Source organism: Austrofundulus limnaeus, unplaced genomic scaffold, assembly GCF_001266775.1.
Source record: "Austrofundulus limnaeus strain Quisiro unplaced genomic scaffold, Austrofundulus_limnaeus-1.0 Scaffold2338, whole genome shotgun sequence".
In the NCBI taxonomy this organism is placed as follows: domain Eukaryota; kingdom Metazoa; phylum Chordata; class Actinopteri; order Cyprinodontiformes; family Rivulidae; genus Austrofundulus; species Austrofundulus limnaeus.
In genome coordinates, this window is record NW_013954740.1 from 17,648 (window position 1) to 19,924 (window position 2,277).

General features: G+C 48.7%; 1 protein-coding gene across 1 annotated transcript in view; it reads right to left on the reverse strand.

Moving 5' to 3' along the window:
* Positions 1–180: 180 nt before the first annotated feature.
* Positions 181–2,277, reverse strand: part of LOC106510821 (CREB-regulated transcription coactivator 2) — a gene marked incomplete at both ends in the record, with an annotated part of 4,542 nt that continues 2,445 nt past the window's right edge. Inside the window, 2 exon segments of the mRNA XM_013999546.1 lie at positions 181–357; positions 1,840–2,076. Coding sequence (XP_013855000.1) covers positions 181–357; positions 1,840–2,076 — 414 coding nt within the window.

Genomic DNA, 2,277 nt, shown 5'->3' on the forward strand with positions numbered 1-2,277 from the left:
TGGTTGGATGTACATGTGGTTGGATGTGGTTGGATGTACATGTGGTTGGATGTGGTTGGATGTACATGTGGTTGGAAATGGTTGAATGTACATGTGGTTGGATGTACATGTGGTTGGATGTGGTTGGATGTAAATGTGGTTGGATGCACATGTATGGAACATGTGTGTCATGTGTCTCACATTATAAAAGTCTGTGGTCAGGTTGATGTGCTGCTGCTGGAGGCCACCGGCTCGCTGCTGATCCACTTCCTGTTTGACTTGACACAGAAAGGAAGTCTGGACACATGGATCCAACATGTCCTCAGTCTTTACAGGTGAGTTCACCTGTGTTGTGTTCACCTGAGTGCCCACTGGCCTCTGAGGCCGCAGAAATAAAGAAAGGCAAATGTTAATGAAGATGGTTGGTTGACTGACTGACTGACTGATTGTCTGACTGACTGGTTGACTGACTGACTGGTTGGTTGACTGATTCACTGTCTGACTGGCTGACTGACTGACTGGTTGACTGATTGACTGACTGACTGGTTGGTTGGTTGGTTGACTGATTGACTGTCTGACTGGTTGACTGACTGACTGTCTGACTGACTGGTTGACTGACTGAATGACTGACTGAATGACTGACTGGTTGACCGACTGACTGACCAACTGACTGTCGGACTGGTTGGTTGACTGGTTGACTGAGTAACTGGTCGTCTGATTTACTGACTGACTGGTTGGTTGACTGATTGACTGACTGACTGGTTGACTGATTGGTTGACTGACTGACTGGTTGACTGACTGGCTGACTGATTGATTGACTGTCTGACTGACTGACTATCAGAATTCGAGACATCCTGACAGACTGGTTGGTTGATTGATTGACTGACCGGTTGGTTGACTGATTGACTGACTGACTGACTGATTGGTTGACTGAATGTCTGACTGACTATCAGAACTCGAGACATCCTGACTGACTGGTTGACTGACTGGTTGACTGACTGGCTGACTGGTTTACTGATTGGTTGACTGACTGACTGGTTGACTGACTGACTATCAGAACTGGAGACATCCTGAATGACTGGTTGACTGATTGATTGACTGACTGACTGGTTGGTTGACTGACTGATTGACTGGCTGACTGACTATCAGAACTGGAGACATCCTGACTGACTGGTTGGTTGACTGATTGATTGACTGACTGACTGTCTGACTGGTTGACTGACTGTCTGACTAACTGGTTGACTGACTGGCTGGTTGACTGGCTGACTGACTGGCTAACTGTCTGCCTATCAGAACTTGAGACATCCTGACTGGCTGGTTGGTTGACTGACTGGCTGACTGACTGGTTGACTGATTGACTGGTTGACTGACTGGTTGACTGATTGACTGACTGGTTGACTGATTGGCTGGTTGACTGACTGGTTGACTGATTGACTGGTTGACTGACTGGTTGACTGATTGACTGACTGGTTGACTGATTGGCTGGTTGACTGACTGGTTGACTGATTGACTGGTTGACTGACTGGTTGACTGATTGACTGGTTGACTGACTGACTGGTTGACTGATTGACTGACTGGTTGACTGATTGACTGGTTGACTGACTGACTGGTTGGCTGACTGACTGACTGGTTGACTGACTGACTGGTTGACTGATTGACTGGTTGACTGACTGACTGATTGGCTGACTGACTGACTGGTTGACTGACAGTCTGACTGACTGACTGGTTGACTGACTGACTGGTTGACTGATTGACTGACTGACTGATTGGCTGACTGACTGACTGGTTGACTGACAGTCTGACTGACTGACTATCAGAACTCGAGACATCCTGGCACATGAATGGAACAATCTGACATACTGGTCCAAAGTGCTGCTGCAGGTTCTGGTTCCGTAAGTTCTGCAGGTGGAGCTGCTGTTGGTGGGGACTGGGCTGGGTCTGCTGGAGGCAGGACTGGTGGTGGTGGTGACCCAGAGGGGGGGGCTGCTGTCCGGGCTGGGACCCAGGCAGACCCTGCTGGTGCTGGTGGGACTGGCTGAGGGGGTATGGGGGCAGCCGCTGGTCCAGAGGCAGTTTACTGGTGTCCAATGGGACGCCCTGCAGAGATGGACAAGGAGGCGGAGCATGTCAGGATCAGAGACAATTAACTGCTGTCCAATAAACCAACTAGTCAGTCAGTCAGTCAGTCAGTCAATCAATCAACCAATCAACCAGTCAACAAATAAACCAGTCAGTCAGTCAATCAATCAATCAACCAATCAGTCAGTCAGTCAATCAATCAACCAGTCAATAAATAAA